The 18,955-nt window shown below is 37.8% G+C and overlaps 2 protein-coding genes across 2 annotated transcripts in view; one reads left to right on the forward strand and one right to left on the reverse strand.

The window, feature by feature from the left end:
• iqgap2 (IQ motif containing GTPase activating protein 2) overlaps positions 1-18,955 on the reverse strand; it is a 48,721-nt gene that overhangs the window by 15,255 nt on the left and 14,511 nt on the right. The window contains exons 3-18 of the mRNA XM_046841530.1: positions 15,345-15,501; positions 14,951-15,028; positions 13,344-13,420; positions 11,496-11,563; positions 11,151-11,264; positions 10,413-10,591; positions 8,792-8,879; positions 8,452-8,615; positions 8,173-8,260; positions 7,279-7,439; positions 6,597-6,763; positions 6,062-6,186; positions 5,659-5,822; positions 2,118-2,208; positions 1,677-1,844; positions 55-197 (exon numbers count right to left, since the gene is read on the reverse strand). Of these exons, the coding sequence (XP_046697486.1) occupies positions 55-197; positions 1,677-1,844; positions 2,118-2,208; positions 5,659-5,822; positions 6,062-6,186; positions 6,597-6,763; positions 7,279-7,439; positions 8,173-8,260; positions 8,452-8,615; positions 8,792-8,879; positions 10,413-10,591; positions 11,151-11,264; positions 11,496-11,563; positions 13,344-13,420; positions 14,951-15,028; positions 15,345-15,501 (2,032 nt within the window). The remainder of the gene's footprint in view (positions 1-54; positions 198-1,676; positions 1,845-2,117; positions 2,209-5,658; positions 5,823-6,061; positions 6,187-6,596; positions 6,764-7,278; positions 7,440-8,172; positions 8,261-8,451; positions 8,616-8,791; positions 8,880-10,412; positions 10,592-11,150; positions 11,265-11,495; positions 11,564-13,343; positions 13,421-14,950; positions 15,029-15,344; positions 15,502-18,955) is intronic.
• On the forward strand, positions 3,182-5,649 carry f2rl2 (coagulation factor II (thrombin) receptor-like 2). Its single transcript, XM_046841532.1, has 2 exons — positions 3,182-3,713; positions 3,879-5,649. The coding sequence occupies exons 1-2, from the start codon at positions 3,605-3,607 to the stop codon at positions 4,895-4,897; spliced, it is 1,128 nt and encodes a 375-aa protein (XP_046697488.1). The 5' UTR covers positions 3,182-3,604; the 3' UTR covers positions 4,898-5,649.

Raw genomic sequence — 18,955 nt, forward strand, 5'->3', positions numbered from 1 at the left:
CTGATAGTGCAGATGCTTCTCAGTATTGATAAACCTCTTCTGAATGTAACCTACCTGAATATCCTCTTTTGTGAGTTGTGTGCTGTCATGGATAAAGTCATCTGGTTCCTCCCATGTCCCTTTTTGGTTTTCAAGGTTGTAGAAATAGTTGTATTTGTCCTTGATTCTGTGCTTCACCCAAAAGCTACCACCAGTCCCTAGATACAAGATAGCAATAGCTAGCACATGAAGCCGAACTTAACAGAAATATATTTACTATTATCTTCTTCTTCTTCTTCTTTCGGCCTTTCCCATTAGAGGTCACACAGCGGATCATCCGTCTACTCCATCTTCTGTCTTTTACATCTGCCTCTTTCAAACCAACTACCTGCATGTCTTTCCTTACCACATCCTTAAACCTTCTCCTTGGTATTTCTCTTCTCCTCCTTCCTGGCGGCTCCATCATCAGCATTCTTCTACCGATATACCCCATGTCCCTCCTCTGCACATGTCCAAACCATCTCAATCTCGCCTCTTTCACTTCGTCCCTCTAATAAACTCATTTCTAATCCTGTCCATCGTCGTCACTCCCAATGAAAACCTCAACATCTTCAGCTCTGCTACCTCCAGCTCCACCTCCTGTCTTTTACTCACTGCCACTGTCTCTAAACCATACAACATCTCAGGTCTCACCACAGTCCTATAAACTTTCCCTTTCACTCTCGCAGATACTCTTCTATCACAAATCACTCCTGTCACTCTTCTCCACCCACTCCACCCTGCCTACACTCTTTTCTTCACATCTCTAACACACTCTCCATTACTTTGCACTGTTGACCCCAAGTACCTGAACTCCTCCACCTTCTCCACCTCTTCTCCCTGTAACCGCACCACTCCACTGCCCTCCCTCTCATTCACACACATGTTCTCTGTCTTACTCCTACTGACTTTCATTCCCCTTCTCTCCAGCCTGTACCTTCACCTCTCCAGGCTCTTCTCAACCTGCTCCCTACTCTCACCACAAATCACAATATAATCCGCAAACATCATAGTAAATGGAGACTCTAGTCTGACCTCGTCTGTCAAATTGTCTATCACCACTGCAAACAGGAAAGGGCTCAGGGCCGATCCTTGATGCAGTCCAACCTCCACCTTGCTTCCCCTGAAGTTACTGCAGTTCTCCATTTCTCAGTCATCCTCTCACCTTCCAGAATCTTGTTGACCAATCTTGTTAAAAACTCCACTGCTATCTCTCCTAAACATCTTCATGCTTCCAAAGGTATGTCATCTGGTCTAACAGACTTTTCACACTTCATCCTCTTTATCGCTACTCTCACTTCCTCCTTACTAATCCTATCCACTTACTGCTTCACCATCTCCACATCATCCAACCTTCTCTTTCTCTCTCATTTTCCTCATACATCAGCTGCTAAAAATACTCCCTCCATCTTCTCAACACACTCTCCTCATTAGTCAACACATTCCCATCTTCATCCTTTATTGCTCTAAACTTGCAGCACATCATTTCCAGGTCAGTCCCTCTGCCTGGCCATTCGGTACAAAATATTTATTATTATATAATTTCAAATATTTTTAAAGACAGGAACTGCATTTTAACTATGAAAACCTGCTCATTGGTTTCACACAGAAAAAAACCCAGATCGTTCATAAACTACACCTTTACAAAATCACATTACCTTGCTGTGTGTGTTCAGACTGCAGCTGTTCTAGTTCAGTCTGGTAAAGGTGTGCACATTCAGCCAGCACTCCTCTCAATCCTACACATGGTCTTTGCATTGCTCTCAAAGTGTCCTCCTCATGTCCAGCAGCTATTGCTCGGTTAATGTCTGCCACTCCCTCGGCCACTGGAATGACACAAAGTCAGTGTGTATACTCAGTGTGTAGCTACATGTTGTACAGGATGAGTGCAGTTGACTTTAGATTAAGAAGATTTACTGTTTGAAAGAAATTTCTTTTCTGCAATATTTGCCTTTTTCAGTAAAACCCATAATGTTGTGCATTTGTGGTACCTCTATTAATATATATTATTTAAAAAAAAAAAACTATTTTCCAACCGTATCAACTTTATCAGGATTATAGTGGCTAACAAATAGAAAAAAAAGTACAATCGAGCGTACATTTTAGAGCGTCCTCCTGGTCTTGATTGGCAGTGTGTATCGCCTCCTGAATTTGATCCAGCCACAGGACTGCAGATTCATCCCCTGATTTCTGCATTACAAAATCCACTGAGTCAATATGCACACGTACAAATTAAAAAATATTTTTTCCTAGAAGGTACTGAATGGGTATTGGATACTTAATTGCATTAGCCAGATAGCGTAGAAGTAACTATTGAAGGAAACATGCAGATACAAATGAAATATGTGTGTATTTGAGATGTCTTCATCATCAATTGTTAAAAAAAAAAATCAGTTTCTGAATAACATGAAATTCAATTATAAAATGCAATACAAAAGATGGTGGTGTTTACATTATTATGTATGTATTTATCATTTTGCTTTGAACCCAGATTGTTATGAATAATGCTAGTTTTTGGGAGATATGCTAGTCTTGCTTAATTTTGATCTTATGAGTTTTGGGATTTTGTGGATTCATTTATAAGAAGGAGGAGAAAGAAGCAGAATACAAAAAAAAAAAATGTCAATAATAAAATGAATATAATTACATGCCTTGGACCTGGATAAATGTTCTACTCAATGCATAGAAGCAATTAAAAAAAGTTGCAGAAATCTCCTAAGGCTATTTATTTATAACCCTTGTAAAGGTATCTTTCGAACTTTGCCAAATTGCAGGTTTCAAACTCTATTTATAGGAATGTAACAAGTCTAGATCTGAACCCAGAAGTGGTGAGTCTGCAGCGCTGAAATAGAGCAGCTGTAAAAGGTAAAAGGTTTTACCTAAAAAGAAAGATGCTTGTATGTCTGTTTGTGTGTGAGTGTGTATATGTGTGTGAGAGCCAAAAAAACTTCCATAAAAAATTTATACCAAATACCAAAATATTTCCATTTGCTAGTGACAGATTCTCTCCATAAAAAAATTACAATATCTGTTGTTTTACATTTGTTTTACATTAGAAAGACAATACGAAAAACGTAAAAAAAAGCATATTTTGTACGACGTATCGTACACATTTAAATGCTGGTTTTTCTTTAAAAAGATGACTAATCCTGTGACTAGGCAGAAACTAGAAAGATTAAAAAGGTTCTAAAGACAAAAAAACAAACAATAAATATGTAAAATATTGATTCTATATTTTTTTAAAAAGCAAGTCTGAACAATAAAGCAAATTGTGTATGAGGCATTGTATGGAAAAAAAAAAGTCAAGAAGAACATTGTGTAAAAAATAGACATCAGACATCAGCAATCTCCACCCACATTGCCACAACAATTTCCTGGCATGTGCGACTGTGAGTAATTCTGCAGCCAGTGTTGTAAAAGTCTGCACAGGAAACCGCCCAACAGCTGTGAGGGATGAAGACTATAGAAAACTCCAACTTCTGCTGGACGAGCTGTTTTTCATCTGCCTTTGGATTTTGTTCTTTTATTCGAAGATGTGTCTAATTAATTGTACTGGTTGTAACCACCAAAAGAAAAAGAACGATAGATGAAAGATAGACTGCCAGGACTTCATGCGGAGACAAACATGTGGGGACGGCTTTTGATACTTGTGTATGCTTCGATGCTGGTGGACACAAGCCATGCTCAAGATACACGTAAGTAATATAGAAAAATGTGTGTGTAATCCAGTTGGACTGTTGAAATGAAAAACTGAGATTCATTTAAATAAGATTTTATTTATCAGGATCTCAGAATGTCTGTAAATGGTATCGCTTGCCAACAATTTGTTTATTTATTTATTTATTTTTTCATTTCAACAGACAACTCTACCATAGCAACACCAAGCAGCTTGCGTCCAAGAACATTTTATGGAAAAGCCACGGATGATAATTTAACCATAGATCTACCGCAAATTGACATCTCCACCAATCATGTCAAATACACAGCCGGATTTATCAGGACCAGGATCATTCCAGGAGCTTATCTGATCGCAATTGTTATCGGAATCCCTTCTAACACCCTGATATTGGCATTTCTCAGTCGGAAGATTAGAAGTTTATCTAGCTCGATCCTCTACTTAGGCCTGGCAGCCTCAAACCTTCTCCTTCTGGTCTCTCTCATATTTAAAGTCCACTACCATCTGAACTACAACAACTGGGTGTTTGGAGAATTTGCCTGCAAACTTGTGACAGCTTGCTTTTACGGTAACATGTACTGCTGTATACATTCTCATATGTGTGTTAGCATGCTGCGGTACTTGGCGGTGGTGCATCCGTTCCTGTACAGAGGACTATCTAAAAGATCTTGCACAACCTGGGCGAGCTTGACCGTGTGGGTTGTTTTTGCTATTGCCATGACTCCAGAACTCCTCACTCGTCAAAGCTACTACCTCAAAGACGTTGGGATCGTCTCATGCCATGACTTTATGCCTTATGACGAGAAACTATACAACCTCCTGATTCTTTATAGATTATGCCTAATTTTTCTAGGCTTCATATTTCCTTTCGCGGTCATTGTGTTTGCTTACGGCTCCATTGTACAACACCTACGCAGGTCAAGCTGTGATTTCACATGTTACATCAAAGCAAGCACACTTGTTTTCTTGATCTTCTTAGTGTGTTTCACTCCAAGTAACATAATCCACTGGCTACATTATGTAAGACTGTTTTCTAGCAATCAAGATGACTTTTACAATTACTTCAGTGTAGCTGTGTGTGTCTGCTGCTTTCACAGCTGCCTGGACCCCTTCCTTTCTTACTTTATAACAAAGACTTCAAACTCCAGGGTAAATTTTATCTCCCTCGCCAGAACATCTCTGAGGAGTTCAGTGATTATGTAAACAACTGGGGAGCTCAGTTTTTGGTATTATCGTGGGAAGGCAGAGGGGTGGTCTAGATTGAAAATAGCTACACAATAGTTGCAGGATGTTATTGATTGTTAGGACAGAAGTGATGGAGGCGTGCGAGAAACTGGAGAAAATTAAACACAATTTAACAGTGATACTTGAAATGTTGTAACCATTACTATGTTACAGACAAACACGATGTTGAATTCACATTCAAGAACCTACAGTACATTGGGCAAGAGAAGGGAGTATAACAATTTTTGTTCGGGCAACACACATTTGTTTTTAAAACGATGCAATTTTAAAAGTGATATATTTCCCTATTGGCACAATTCTCAGAAAAAAAAAAAATGCTGACACTTCTTCCACTGTTGCTTTTCAAAAGAAAATCCTATTGTCTATAAACGCTGATGTCCAGCTTTAATCATGAGTCAAAAATGGGGTTTCCATATTTTTTTTCACAATAATTTCTCTGTACACGTTATAATTTCTTCATAAAAACTACTCTTAATATCTCCAGCAAATTTCTTAATCTAGACAGTTTTGCATACAAGTGGCTGTAGGCCATTTGTTTGTACTTTAATTGCAATAAACATTGCTATATTTTGTCCACTATAATACAATACAAGTTTATACAATATTTTACCAGAGATTGAAAACTTAGGGATGAAAAGATCTAGAAGTATACTGTTATACACTGGATAGAAATATTTTTATTATCAGCAACACCACACAAAATAGTAGGATGTTAGTACCTTGCAGATAAGGTCTTTGGTGTGCAGCAGTACGTCATGGTAGTGTTTGGCTGTAGCTGGATTAACTTCCTGTAGTTTGGCTGTTGGGAGAGTTAGAGCAGCAAATGTCTTCTCTGCATCTCCAGAATTCAGAGCTTCGTTGATTTCAGCGATGGCAATGACTCCTGCAGACACAGACATTGTATGGTTAACGCCATTTACACAAATACAGAAACTTCTGACTAAATGTTTCAAATGAATCTAAAATACTTGTATGTAAAGAATGATACTAATGTGTTATAATATAGTGTAATTGTGTAGTTAAATAAATTTTATATTTTATAATTTTATAAAAAAATTTTATAGCCACGAGTCTTTTTTTTAAGTGAAAGCTGAAAACAGAATGTCTGCTGGGACCCCTTACTTTCATTTTCCTCATTAACCTGAAAGTTGACAGTGTCAATGCACTTCTGAACATCATTCCAGGTGAGGAACTCCTGACCCTGAGCGAGGGATTCTGCTCGAAGTTTTATCAGCAAATCTGCATACCTGTTGGGAATAAAAAGAAACATGACCGTACAGATTTAATTCACGTTATATAATATATAATTATATAACATAATAAAGTGTATGTTTGTTTGTTTTATGTATTTTAAAAAATTGCTATAAAATGTGCTAAAAGAGGCTGATGGTATCCTAAGTTTGCAGTCTAGTGAACCCAGAGTTGATTTATTCATAGGTTCATGGATAAAGGCATCTGCAAAAAGGCCATTAATATAAATGTAAATATCATGACATAAAGTCTTTACTCATTTGAAGAAAAAAGATTAATAACTTCAAAGTGAAAGTTACTAGATCAATACTCTTATTTTTAAACGTGTGAAAGATAAGGGTCTCTTTTAATTAAATTCAAGTCAGTCACTTTTGATGTAATTGCCAAACACCCATTTTTTTATTACCTCTGCATATTGTCATGGTCAATGTTGCTGAAACCGAGTGGAGAGTCAGAAATTTGCTCGCTGACCGCCACAACATCCTTAGTGTCCAGCAACTCGTTTAAGACCGCTACTGCTGACAGCATCTCCACAGCAACACACAACTCCTCGTGGCTCAGACCCGCCTTATTCTAAAGCACAAACAATTTAGTGACAAATCATGTAAATCTTACAGTATGAAAGAAACCTGAAGTGATGGACATTCTAGGTAACGCTTTAAAACAAATCATAATTAATAATGATTTACTTTATAATTGTAATTGCCATTTGTTTTTCTTCTTTAGTGATAGTAATATGTATATACCTCTTATTAAAAATCCCTTTAATGCACATCATCATAATCCCAAAATTGCTTTCTGTCTAAAATATGCAGTACTCTGTTCAAAAAATTGGGCACATATAAGAATCCCTATAAGTATCATACATCATAGTGTACACACTTCTATTTTAAATATATATTTCTACAAGTCAGTTTTCTTAATCTGCTGATAGAATGGTGCTCAATCCAAAACTGAATTCTCCTGCCTTGTACCCAGTATCACTGTGACAACCTACTGTATGATTTCATGAAACTATGAAAATGTATTTCATTCAACAACTGATCAATTTTATCAACAGTTCATGCATTCAGATCCAAAACTCTCACCTTTGAGCTGTTCTGTAGGCTGAAGAGTTCAGATTGGTACAAACTGGCTGCAGTGGGATACACCAGGGGCAGCTGAGCTTCTGAGTTCATTAACTCCTCTACTGTGTTCTCTGCGATACCCTGTCGAATCGCGGCGTTGATGGCAGCAACAGACTCTTGCTCTGTGGCCATAAAAACAATTATAGACATCAAAGCTAGCTTGTACATTTACTTATGACTGTAAGTGTTAAAATACTACAATGTGCTTTAACACTGGTTATTGGCAATTAATGCAAAAATCCGCCATGATGCACACGTCCGGCAGTTAAAACCGTCCGAGTGGAAACGCGGCGAAAGTTCCGCTTGGTGTTCTGATGATTTACGTAATTTTAAACACTATAATTACTTTAAAACATTTACAAGAATATTTTGTATTCATGCTCTATGTTGAGTTTGGTTTCACTAATAATAAACACATATTTGCATCCATATTTGTCCATGGCCATGTTGATTAGAGTATTAAAAACTTGAAAAGTATTAATTTAAGTTTGATTTTTAAATTTAAATATTTGACTCTATATATAGTAGTGTGTGCAAGATAACTTGGGTGCTCACACAAAATATTGACACGCTGGACATAGTTTTGACATGTTCACTTGGGGTGTACATAAAATAATGGCGGTATGTTAAATTCCTTTCTTGGACCACTTTTGAAAGATACTGCCCATTTTTTCTGTATCTAACACGTCAAGTTTGAGGACAAAATGTTCACTTGCTGTATTTATATCCCACCCACTACGAGGTACCATGATGAAGATATAATTAGTGTTATTTACTCAGCGGTCATAATGTTATAATGTCATAATGTTATGCCTGATCAGTATAGAATTATATAAAAATGTACGTTTTTCATACTTCGTCTCTCTAATTCAGCAAGATCGTTGCAGGTGGTCACGGCTCTCTGAATCTCATCTCTCTCCAGGTGAGCTGCAGAACCTACATCCTGCAGAGAAGGATGTTCTTTGGTCATGTTTATACTTATCAAACAGTTTTTTTAAATCATGCTATTGATAAAAAAAAATTATGAGCTTATGACTTTTTGACTTTTATGACTAATGCTTGAAAAAGGCAGAAATTTTTGAACCAGCACATAAGTCAAATCTTTCCTAGAATATTTTCTGTAGTTATCCGCACCTTAGCTTTGTGATCTCTGTATGAGGTAAAGTGCTCCAGGTACCATGACGAGTTAGCTTCTAAGATACTAAGAATTCCCAATGCAGGTAGCCTGAGGGCAGCCAGGAGAGCCTCTTTATCCTGAAAATCAATGGCATGATTCACCTTCTGTTCAGCTGCAAACACTGCAGAAACAGAATACATATTTTCAGGTTGAAAGCAGAGCAAAGTTTTCTTCATGTTGTAACCTTATCTTTAGAATATAGTTTATGCAGGAAGTTTACATTGAAATGAATGAAGACTATAAAAAATGTGAGCAAAAATTAAAATTAATTTGTAATAGTGTAATTTATGAACTCACTATTGACCAAGTCCACACTGGTTTGAATCTCCTGTTGTGTCAGTAACTCCTCATATACATCCCTCTCCTCAGTGGAGATGGAGAACCGCTAAACAGACACAATATTGTGAATTAACCAGGACTCATAAATAGTGACCTTGAGAGGTCTGTCATTTATAACATCCATATCAACTGATGAGTGTTCAGTTACATGCATTTAAAAATATAAAAGCATTAATAATCAGGTGTATACAGAATTGTGTTCTATAACTTTAAGTAACCTCATGCCCTGACCTGGCAATGCAGTATTCAAAAGTCAGCAAATGGACTCTTGAGGGAGTTGTTTTGTTTTTGCACCTAAACTTTGCTGATGTTGCAGATAAAAATCGAATGCTTGACTATACTGGAGGTTTGAGAGAGAGGTTTACAAATCAAAATGACCCACTTTGTACAGCCGTTCAGAAAATATGCTTCTCTTGTTTTTATTTTTTTGTGTTTCACAGTATGGAAACAAACACTTTTATTTGTTCGTGTGTCAGGGAATGTGGAAACCTTTCTTCAGTATTCAAGTTGGTGTGATAAAATCGGGTGGGATACATTACTCAAAGCCAGATGGAAACACAACATTACAGTAACTCACTAAAATCAGCAATTTTAATTGTAATGGCGTCTTTTTAGACCGGGGTCACAAACCCTTTCGAAACTGAGAGCTACTTCTTGGGTACTGATTATTGTGCATGGCTACTAGTTTGATACACACTTCTAAAATAACAAATGTGCACAATTTATCTTTAATTATATGTTATTATTAATAATTAATGATATTCATCTATATCTAGTCATTTTTATTTTAATATTGTCATTTTTAAATTCACACCAATGCAAGTGTGATTTTGTCAGGGAACCACCAGCCACGCCTCCCTCCAAGGCTCTAACGCTCACGCTCGCTGCTCTAATCACCTACACCTGTTCCCAATTACCTTTCCCCTTTAGAAGGTCCCGATTCCACCTCACTCACGGTCGTATCTTCTCTTTGCCATGAGAGATCTACTGGATTTTCTACCACTAGTATTGCCCGTACTTCCATGCTCCTGGCTCTGCTTCGGAGGAAGCACTCAAGATAGGTTTGCCTTTAACGGTTCACATTGGCGATCATCCCTGGACTACCCGCATTACGGATTCTACCCACATTACGGATTCTACCCGCTCTCCGGTTCGTACTTCTCCTCAAGCCTCTGCCTTGTATACGTTCAGACTAAATAAAAACAAGATGTTTAACCATACTCCGGTTTCCAACTCTTGGTCTATCCGTGACCGATTTAAAAAAGAATAGCAACAAAATAAATTAGACGCAGCTCACTGGTAAGTGGCGCTATGGTGAGCTATTTTTAGAAAAGGCCCACGGGCGATGTTGGTGACCCCTGTTTTAGACTAGAGCATTCTTCAGCATTGAACTGAAAGCAACATGCACCATATGTTCTGTGGAAACTAATACATATGTATTAACACCAGCCATATGTAATGTGTAACACTATAAATGTTTTTAACATTTTCCTCCTGCCTCTGTGACTTAATTTTTATATGCAGAATGTTTTACCACTGCATTTATTATATTTATTGAAAAAATGTGTCCATGTCTTACACGTCCTGATGCAAGTTTCCCTTTCCTTCTCTTGGCTTGGCTCAGTGTATCTTGGTAGTCCTGAGAAAGTTCCTCGTCGGTGTTCCTGAGCATTGCGTTGGGGTTGTGCAAAGCTGACATAGTGACTTCAGCCTGACCTTTATCTATAGCCTCATTAATGGCAATAACAGCAGCATGCACTGCAGAGTAGATAGATAGATAGATAGATAGATAGATAGATAGATAGATAGATAGATAGATAGATAGATAGATAGATAGATAGATAGATAGATAGATAGATAGATCAGTAAGCATTCACAGTAGGACAACTTTATTTACAATTTGTATTTTCAAGTTAAATGACTGGATTAAAGTTTAATACTGTAAATAGTTTTAATCATAGTGCTTGGTAGCTCATTGGTTAAGGCTCTGGGTTATTGATCGGAAGGTCAGGGGATTTAAGCCCCAGCATCCCCAAAGCTGTCACTGTTGGGCCCTTGAGCAAGGCCTTTAGCCCACTATGCTTAAGGGACACTGTATCATGTCTGAGAGAATTTCACTGTACTGTAATGTCCATGTGACCAGTAAACAGCACCTTCACAATGCAGTTTCTTTCTTAATTAGTCAATATGTACACCGACTAGGTAACGCTATGACATTATAACATGACCAGTAAAGTAAATACCACTGATTTTAGGACCACAACCTAATATATCATATAGCATTTCATTTCCCTGAGATCAACGTTTTTTTACTCACAAGCAGCTTCATCCACAGAGAGCTCATTTGCTAGGATGCCGCCGATTTTGCTGAAAGCTGGCATTTGGATACCATACTTCTCCAACTCTTTCCTCATGTTACTGATCTCCTCCTCTAGAGAGAGAGAGAGAGAAGGCTTATTTGAATATATAATTACATAAAAAAGACATGAAAGGTTTTTAAAATCCTGTAGCATACCACTTTTTGTGCTTTTATGTTTTTAGGCATATGGATAAACAAGAACTTATAATGAAAAGTTTGTTGTATTAATCTGTTTATACAATAATCATATACTGTATGTTGTACGCATGTAAGTATGTTTAAAGAGCTCTAAAACTTGCATACCTGTGAAATCCACTTTCCCCAGCAGGTCTTGGATCTGTGGTGCAATACCCAGTTTATAGAGATATAAACTGCAAAAAATCAAAGACTGTTATGTAATTTCAGACATGCATAAATACAAGGAAATGTAGAACTAGGTATAAAATGGGAACTTGTAATAGCATGGATTCTAACACAAGAGGTCAGTATGCAGTAGGCTTCGGTCTTGTCTATGGAGAAATCCTGCAGTCTGCCTGTTGCAGGTGCCTGGAAACTCTATTAAACTTTCATCTACCTGCTGATAAAGGATAAATACACCATGAATCATTGAAGCTTTTAGTGTACTGTGTGGCTGTGTCTTGCATGCTTTCTGCACCTTTGACCTTTAAAGACAAAGAAAAGGAGATTTCTCTCTTTGCTTTATTCAACTGGAGGAGCAAAGGGTGAAATGTTTAACCCCTGGCACAAGAGAAATAACTTACAATGACTAACCAAATCTGGGAGGCTCCCACTAATTGAATTGTTTACAGCCTTTGCAGTAGCTTGAGGGGAGGGGAACTGTATTTTCCACACACATTTCCAATCGATGTATCATCCAAAGGAAACATGCACACATGCAGTGCAAAATTAAACACAGGCCAAACACAATGCAGAGGATCTTGGTTGTTTGTTTGATATATTTTCTCTACAAGGGGCGGGGGGTTCCCTGGATCCATGGGGAGAAGCTGAGTTGACTATGGGGTCAAAAAGGCAGTAAGGAAACTGTTCTGTGAGGAAGAGGAAGGAAACCAGACAGGCAAGGGAGAGAACAAATTATAAGAGAAAGAAGACACCATAAAAACAATTACTACATCCAGACAGGACTTCCTGTTGTCATACAGTAAACACATCGACATGTATTTGCTAATTGCACTTGTGACTGGAGGCTTCAAGATTAACTTACACTGTTATATCCTGCTATTGGATTATTCATTTGATTTATGAATATTTAATTGAATGTGAAGAATTACACGTCTTAATGAATAAGATTACAGAGCTTAGCACAAGTCATACACAATATATCTATATCAATATATCAATACACAATATCTATCTATCTATCTGTCTGTGTGTCTGTCTGTCTGTCTGTCTGTCTGTCTGTGTGTGTGTGTGTGTGTGTGTGTGTGTGTGTGTGTGTGTGTGTGTGTGTGTATCTATTTACAGAACCTATCTCTCCATAGATAAATATAGATATGTGGTGTCTGTGTGTTTTTATGATGATCTTTCCTTTGTAATAACGCTACAGGGGGGCGCTGTTCACTTTTAGGTCTTCTCTGTAGTAAGTATGTAACATGCAGCAGAAAAAAACAGAAACCATCTTTTACACAGGTTTCCTGTTCGTCGCTGCACCTTATAAAACAGTATGCGCTGTCACAGGACATTGTTAAAAGGCCAAAAATGAATGGAAACTGCTGTCTAGAACATTCTACTTAATTACAGCATTTATGTTTGAATGAAGGTTTGCGTAAATGAAAGGCAAAAAAGATGCACAGGAAAACTGTGTGTAAAGGATGAAATGTTCTTCTGTCGCAGCACATCACACTCTAGAGCCTATAAAAGCCACCTAATAACAACAAGATCTGCTGCTGTGTCAAAATGGCGGGAATTGACAGGAAACAGTAACAGGAAATGACTAAAAGCAGGCAGGAAGTAAACCAATGGGGCTCTGGAGATGATGTACCACAGGACATTTGTCAGTAAAACCATCAAGGATGTTAGCCTCAAACCACAGAGCATTTGTGTGCTGCGTTATTTCAGGTTACTGTTTTATTGCTATGTATGTATAGTGGGCAGTACAAATTTATATCACTGCAAAAAATAATTTGCCAATACCTGAGTGCATGAATGCAATAGATCACTTTGGGCATGTTTTTACGATCATACACGTCAGTTGTCTCAGGATAGAATATCTGAAATAGAAAAAATCAGTATTAGTCGTTGTGGCTTATTATATGAAGGTGTTCCATATGTTCATTTATTCTGCTACCTTTTTATAAGATTGAATCACGTTGCTAAAAAAAGAATATGAAGATGTCATTAAATTCTGAGATTCAACTGCAAAAACAGATTTTACTGTGGAGTAACCACATCTGTAACACGTGCGAAACCGCCGTCAGGCTACGCGACCGTTTGGGCTGTGATAATCATATGGAAGAGAACCGATTCCATAAACGTCACCATTATACGTCAGTTTTAGCCAAAGAACAGAAAAGAGCACACTGTACATGACTAGAGACACTAGTTCAAAAACCTATAGTGAAGCAGGATTTTAACATTGAAACCTGAGGAAGACTCTAAACCTGAATGAGTTTTTGCACACTACACTGGGTTTCACTTTACAGCTCGCTGCAACGTTCCTACTCTTGAGGGAACAATGCTGCCAGGCACTGCTCACTGAAACAATCTTTGCAACTAGACAAAGGTGCAGATGCACATGGGCTAATTAGGTAAACAACTAGCATTTCAAAATTGGACCAGCTGTCATCTAGAGCAGTAGTCCCCAACCTTTTTTTGTGCCATGGACCGGTTTAATGTCGGACAATATTTTCATCATAAATACAACAAAATAAAATGATATGACCCTAAAAACTTTTATTTTTTGGTATAATTTGGTATATTTGGTATAATTTGTTATTTTCCAAATCTAATAATTAATGTGAATCCACTGTGTTGTTGTTTGTTGTTTATTTTGTTTGCTTGGGGGTTTGAATTTAGCGGTTATGTATTATGTGTTAGCGGCCGGAGCAGCCCCTTTAAGAAGGTAGTGGATGGAGGTAAGTCATGTGACCGAGGCATCATGACATGCATCAAGAGTGAGTCAAAGACAGATGTGGAGGAGAGAATCCAGGAATTTTACTAAATAAAACATCGTTCAGAATCAGATAATAAATAAAACAGAAATAATGTAAGTTTTGTATTCTTTCTGTGCGGCCCGGTGTCAATTGGCCCGGGGGTTGGGGACCACTGATCTAGAGGGACAGTTTATCTATATAAAGTAAGGATTAATATATAGGATAATAGCTTCATTGTAGTCAGTAATCGTGCATATGTTTTACACTTCCTTTACTCTCACATTACAGCAATTATATTGTGTAATCTTTTGAAATGAAAGTCTGACAAACTTTTATATAATTTAGTTACAAATATGTACAATTGTAATTAGAATAGAATATCCTTTATTTGTCACATATCCTTTACAGCACAGTGAAATTTGTTCGTTGCATATCCCAGCTTGCTTAGAAGCTGTGATACGGCGCCCCTGGAGTGGCAGCTTGGCGATACCGGGGCTTGAACCCCCGACCTTCCGATTAGTAACCCAGCACCTTAACCACTGGAGATACCACTCCCCTGGAGCTACCACTCCCCTTAATTGTAATTGCATGAGCAGGGTGTCTAGGTGAGATGGTGTGTGAGTGCATGTACTTAACAAAAAGCCATACCTTCGGAAAACCAATGGACTCCATAGCTCTGAGCCACTGGACTGTGTTGTCTGTGTGTCTGAAATGCAGCCCTGTGTGCTGGACAGCAAACAAATCGAAATACCCCATTAGTCCAAAACACATTTTTCAGTCCTTAATTGTCTATGAAAGCAAATATTGCGTTTTAATTTTTTTTCTTCTAAGCTTAAATATGTCAAACCGCTGTGTTAAATACAAATCAGTGATTTATCTTCATTTGTGGGAGAAAAAAGTGAGAATATCTGTGATGGATTAAAAAAATGCTTCATTAAAATGCATTTGTATATGGAGATTCTCAAAGGTTGGTAAATAATCATTTCACTTCCTGGCATGACTCTTGTTAAACTTATCTTAATTCTTAATTCACTCTGCATACCATGTAACGGGTCTGATCTCTGTCGTAGATCTTCTTGTCAGAAACCAGTTTGGGAGCAAAGAACTTTGCGAGTTTGCCGAGATAGACGCCATTCCTCAAGCCCTCCTCAAGCTCTGTGGTGGAAGGGAGTTTCTCCTCCAAACAGGCCTCCATCCATCTGAAAAAAAAATCTACTTTTTTAGATTATCTCAGGTCTCACATACCTCAAACCGAATCCAAAAAGCATTCCTTTACCATCCTTGCATATACCGATCCGGCATGACATTAGAAGATTATGAGCGGTGACGTCAATAACACTGATTTTCACTTCTTCATGGCACCTGTTAGTGTGTGAAGTATATTAGGCAGCAAGTAAACATTTTGTCCTCATTGAAGTTGATGTGTTAGAAGCAGGAAAAATGGGTGAGCCAGATTGTGATGTCTAGACAACTGGGTCAGAGCATCTCCAAAACTGCAGCTCTTGTGGGATGTTCCTGGTCTGCAGTGCTCAGTAAAAGTGGTCCAAGGAAGGAACAGTGGTGTGGGTGGCCGAGGCTCACTGATGCAAGTAGGGAGGGAAAGCTGGCCCGTGTGGTCCGATCCAACAGACGAGCTCCTGTAGCTCTAATTGCTAAAGAAGTGAATGCTGTTAATGCTCGACGGGTCTGAACTGTTTTGGCAGCAAAAGGGGACCACCACAATATTAGACGGTCATAATGCTACGCCTGATCAGTGAATGCTGGCAACATGTGGCTAAAGGAACATTTGAAGCATTAGGAATTTTCTCCTCGGCTTTTAGTACCAGTTAAGCTGTAAAATCTGAGAAGATATCGGCTTGTCCAATCTTGCAAGTGAACTAATGTTTGGCTGATGATGTAGACACCGTTTGGTATAATGGTGAAGGTAATCTCAAGCTCCAGCACATAAAATTAGATATATCATTTTACTGGATTTTATCACTGAAATAAAATTCAAAAATAGCTTAACACCTGCACACTATTCCCCTCAATACACACACACACACAATAGGATTTCAGTTCCATACAGCAATGTGCAGCCTGATTTCGCAAAGTCTCGCTTCCTTAACCAAATGGTATGAACTTTAACCATTGGAACCTTGCATAGTACACAAATGAAACCTTGGACTGTCTATTAGCTTAGTTTGTATATTTGCTTAGCATATTTGATATACAAATTGAGGATCGCAATCGTCAGACCTGCTTGTCAACATTGAGTTTTTGCACAGGCTCTGGTTTGCGATCAATGGATAGCTTCAGTGGAAACTGTGATAATTAACAGAGGTCTACTGTGAGTGAGTCTTTTATTTTCTGCTAATATCAAGGCGATAACAATAATTAAATGAGAAGAAACCTTTTTATGTGTGTAAAGCAACTGAAAAAACAAATATGTACAAGAGGTATAATACAATGCCACTATATCTCTCCTGATCTGTTTTGTGCTCCAAAAATTTGCATCTGTATCTATATCCGGATTTACAGTAAACCTGCAGTGGGTGTGGCCTAAGCAGGAAAATTGATTTGTGAGCTGATATGTGTGAAACTGTGCTTTTGTAATTAGAAATGTATTTGGTAAATTTGGTATTTATCTTCCAGAACAAACTGGTTTATAGTTGTAATTGTATCCTTCATGTCCGAGTAAATAAACATTTATCCCACAAGCTTTATAACTGAACCTTCAGATCATATATTAAATTAAATCATTTAGAATGCATTATCCATTCATTAAAAATATTTTTTCTTATATTCTTACATCCCCACCATGCCCACAGAAATAGAGATAAAAAAAATGTGTATCAGTATTCAATGTTCCTCATAAACAAGCTCAAACAGAATAACAGCTACAATCTAATATCTAATATTGTACGTTTACAATCAAGACAGTAAAACAAAATATTAAAACACAGAGGATGATACTATCAAATAACAACCCAAAATTTCCTATTACACAGATCACTGATCTGACTTCTAAAAACACTGGTTAACTGATGCAGGCCAGTGCAATTTCCTTTCTATGTGCCAATCACTGGTCCATGACCCACTGAACAAGTGACCTTTGACCCACTAAAACAATGCTCCATTGTCATGGCACCTACTCTTGTACAGTACCTGGGACATTGCAGACACCCCTACACTGGCATGGCACAAACTGTAAAAGAGTAGGTGCCATGACAATGGAGCATTGTTTTAGTGGGTCAGGGGTACTTTTGGGTCACCTGGTCATAAGTTTAGTTTGTGTTTTTTGCGCATTGCATTCCACATTTAGTCCACATTGCTCTTATAATTCCCTGTAGGTGAGGAGACCTGGAGCGCAGTCAGTGTTCCAATTCATCCCAAAGGTGTTCAGTAGGGATGAGATAGGAGCTCTATAGCAGGCCACTCAAGATCTTCCTCTCCAAAGCATGCAAACCAGATCTCCAAGAAGCACACTTTATGCACAGGGGCATTGCCATGCTGGAACAGGTTTGGATTTCCAAGCTCAAGTGAATGCAAGATTTTATTACAGCACATCTAAAGACGTCTGGTACAATTGAGTGCCCCCAGTTTTGTGGTAACAGTTTGGATAAGAACCACATATCGCAGGAAAGATCAGGTGACCCAATACGTTTGGCAATATACTGTATCTTGACACCTCTGGTTATCCATTATCTATAGAGGAGGAAGATGCTTAAAATGTAGAGAAAAATCAATGTACAATTAAACTGAGTGGAAAAGCTTTTGAATACAATTGGAATATGAATTTTTTTTTGGTATCCCTCTAAAAAGTTATACTGTGTTACAAAGATATGAAAGACACTACATATGAAGTGAGTTGATTTAGCATACGCTGAAATGCAAGAACTGAAATTATATTTGATGTTTGAGTTCATGAGTTGTGGGAATGCGTAAGGGTCTGCATTAAAAAAGGCCATTAAAAATAAAAGTTTGACTCTCAATTAACTTAATAATTTAAATAAATGAATAAAAAACCTTCAATTTATGTTGCAACCAATTTTGCTTCTTCGGAGAAATCAGAAATGTCAGATTCTGAGATTCAATACGGGTTTCAAGAGCTTCTATGTCTTCTTTGTATACTGTATTACAAGCTACAAGCATTCTTTGTTTTACTTAACGCCGCTGTGGACACGGTAGTTGCATGCACACATGCGTGCACATGCATGTTTGTGTTATTCTTTACATCCTACTGCATGTGCTATATGACTTTCAGAGCAGTTTAATTAAAAGCAACACAGATGGCTCAACAATGGCTGAGACAACATGCTGCCCCATCACACATCAGCAGTTCTGCTGCCTCCTCCCACATGCTTTGCTCTCTGTCAACACAAACTGATCAGTTGGACACTGAAAAAAGAGATAAACAGTCTCTAGTTGTGCCAGGTTGCTGCCTCTTATCTAAAATGAAAGTCTGATGAGGTTAACTGAGGATTTCAGCTTAAAAAAGATAAATATTCTATTTTCAGGGGTGTCTTTTTTGTCCAAGTGTATCAGAAGATTCTTAGCTAGGTCATCATTTTTAACAGTATTTTCCAATAATATAGGATCACATTAAGTTCTATTAAAACAAATAAATGTATGGATCTCATACGGTGCGAATAAACCCTCTGTCAGTGAGAG

The sequence above is a fragment of the Silurus meridionalis genome, chromosome 27, assembly GCF_014805685.1.
Source record: "Silurus meridionalis isolate SWU-2019-XX chromosome 27, ASM1480568v1, whole genome shotgun sequence".
Taxonomy (NCBI): Eukaryota; Metazoa; Chordata; class Actinopteri; order Siluriformes; family Siluridae; genus Silurus; species Silurus meridionalis.

Coding starts and splice junctions, on each gene's coding strand:
- f2rl2 (XM_046841532.1), top strand. CDS start 3,605: ATGAAAGATAGACTGCCAGGACTTCATGCGGAGACAAACATGTGGGGA. Junction 3,714..3,878: donor AAGCCATGCTCAAGATACAC/GTAAGTAATATA, acceptor TCATTTCAACAG/ACAACTCTACCATAGCAACA.